At 33.5% G+C, this 2,143-nt stretch overlaps 1 protein-coding gene across 1 annotated transcript in view; it reads left to right on the top strand.

Annotated features, from left to right (window-relative positions):
* Window positions 1-2,073, top strand: part of LOC103775689 (zinc finger RNA-binding protein-like) — a gene marked incomplete at its 3' end in the record, with an annotated part of 3,436 nt that extends 1,363 nt beyond the window's left edge. Inside the window, exons 3-4 of the mRNA XM_008943158.1 lie at window positions 1,757-1,868; window positions 1,976-2,073. Coding sequence (XP_008941406.1) covers window positions 1,757-1,868; window positions 1,976-2,073 — 210 coding nt within the window. The remainder of the gene's footprint in view (window positions 1-1,756; window positions 1,869-1,975) is intronic.
* Between the last annotated feature and the right edge of the window lie 70 nt (window positions 2,074-2,143).

Raw genomic sequence — 2,143 nt, 5'->3', positions numbered from 1 at the left:
TTTTTTTTTTTTTAACTACCTACTCTGAATTGCTTGGATTTTCCTGAAACTGAGTGAAAATTATGTCAGTTGTGCTCAGATAATGCTGTGATATCAGAAAGGCTACTTGAAAGAATAAATCACAGCAATTCCTGCAATTAATATATCCTTTCTGTAAGATGAAATGCCACAATGTGGATGTGTCACCATTAACATTTTAATCAGTGTCACTTAGAAACAGATCTATAGGTTGTACCCAGTTACCTCTCTGTTTTCCAGCTGAGTATTCTTGGAGCATTTTTTTTACAGCTTTCTTAAATTGATGCTCTCCAGGAGTTCAGCTTGTGCTCCAAATATTAACAGATGTTCAGTCTCTGGACTGGACAAAGTTAGTCTGAAGCAGAATCTCTGAAATATGTGGAGGTAAACTCAGCTCTGACTGTTTTGTTTCATAGACCAAGTCTGGTTGCACTGTGATGCTTCCTAATATAGAATTTTTGTACACATAAACACCAGGCCATCATAATTCCCATTTTCTTAGGACTTAAATTGTGGACTTTGGTGTTATTGTATGAGTATCCAAAGGAGCTAGACTTGAATAAATGCAATAACATTATCTACTTTCTTTTTTTTCTGATGTATTTTGATTCATACTTGAAAACAGCTAAATTACTGTTGCTAAAACTCAAAAGCTTGATCCTTGATACAGTAGGAGTATGGAAATACCATGCTCAAGAATTGAAATTTGTCAGTTAAATTGAGCTAAAATAGAAAGGAATGGGTACCCTTAGTGAAGGATTGTAATCAATACTGCCTGTAGTTACTTGCATGCAAGTAGTTACTTTTGGAAAATAAAAGGCAACACTTGAGCAACTGTAAACTCTAGAGAGGAGCCAAAATACAAATTCCCAAAAAACTCCACAAAAGAAAATAAGAGAGACAGTATTTGAAACCTGCTGAAGAGGTGGCATTGAAACAACATGCATTTAATGCTGAAGAAGCTAAGGAAAACTATTCTTTATTTTTGCAAATATCTTTTATAGGTTTTTCTGAAAAAAAAAACAATCTAATAAAAGTAAACAATGGAAAAATTCACAGAAAAAAAAATCAAATACAGCTAATCAATTAAACCATTTTAACTACTGTCAAATAACGTGTAAATTTTAGAAAACCTGTTTATAAAGGGGTTTTTTTACACTTGTTTAACATCCGAGTGTTAACCTTTATCCAGGAAAAAAACTTACTGTGAACTTAAGTTTTGCTAAACTGAAGAACTAGTAACCACTTAAAGCATCCAAAATTTAATGGCATTTTAACATTTAAGTTTCTGTATTCTTGTAGAAGAAAATTCCTCTGTAGCATCCTGTTAATTTCATTAGATGAATCAAATTAATAATTTCATATTGTGTGCTGTTTATTCATGTGACTGACAGATTCTGATGACCCACCACGTTTCATGTGTATCTCAAAAAATAACTGGAAAAGTTGTCTACCTGCATATGTAGGGTACTACTGTATACAGCTCTGCAAAACTTTTGGACAAGCTGTGATGAGAAGCAGCGTATCAGTACTCAATGTTAATCTTGCAGCAGCTTTCTTTTTATTTATTTTTTATAAAATATCTGATGATTTTTTCCTATTTCAACTGAAAGCATTCTGTTATGTGTAATGTTCTTCAAAATTCCAGTATCAAAAGTTCTGTATTGAACAACAGTAGTAGCTTTTTTTGTTTTAATCAATCTTTGAAACTGGCTGAATTTTATTATTGTTGGTCTAGGCTATGGAGTTGCTTGTAGAAAAAGCAATTAGCAGCGCTACTGGACCACAGAGTCCTGGGGATGCACTGAGAAGAGTTTTTGAGTGTATATCTTCAGGAATAATCCTTAAAGGCAAGTCGCATTTGATCAGCATCTGTATACTTATGCTTAACTAACATAAAATCTGTAATCTTGGTTGAAATAAGGTAGAGATATGCTACTAATCCTAACCATTGTAGGTGGTCCTGGCCTTCTGGACCCTTGTGAAAAAGATCCTTTTGATACACTTGCTGTAATGACAGTTCAGCAACGAGAAGATATTACTTCAAGTGCACAGGTAAGGAAAAGTATGTGTGAAGTAACTAAATTTGATGGCTGTCTTTTTTGGGTGGTGGTTTTTTTTTTTT

This window comes from Merops nubicus, unplaced genomic scaffold (genome assembly GCF_000691845.1).
Source record: "Merops nubicus isolate BGI_N331 unplaced genomic scaffold, ASM69184v1 scaffold28076, whole genome shotgun sequence".
Classification (NCBI taxonomy): Eukaryota; Metazoa; Chordata; class Aves; order Coraciiformes; family Meropidae; genus Merops; species Merops nubicus.
Note: the sequence above shows the minus strand (reverse complement) of the source record. Positions and strands in the feature narration are given on the sequence as shown.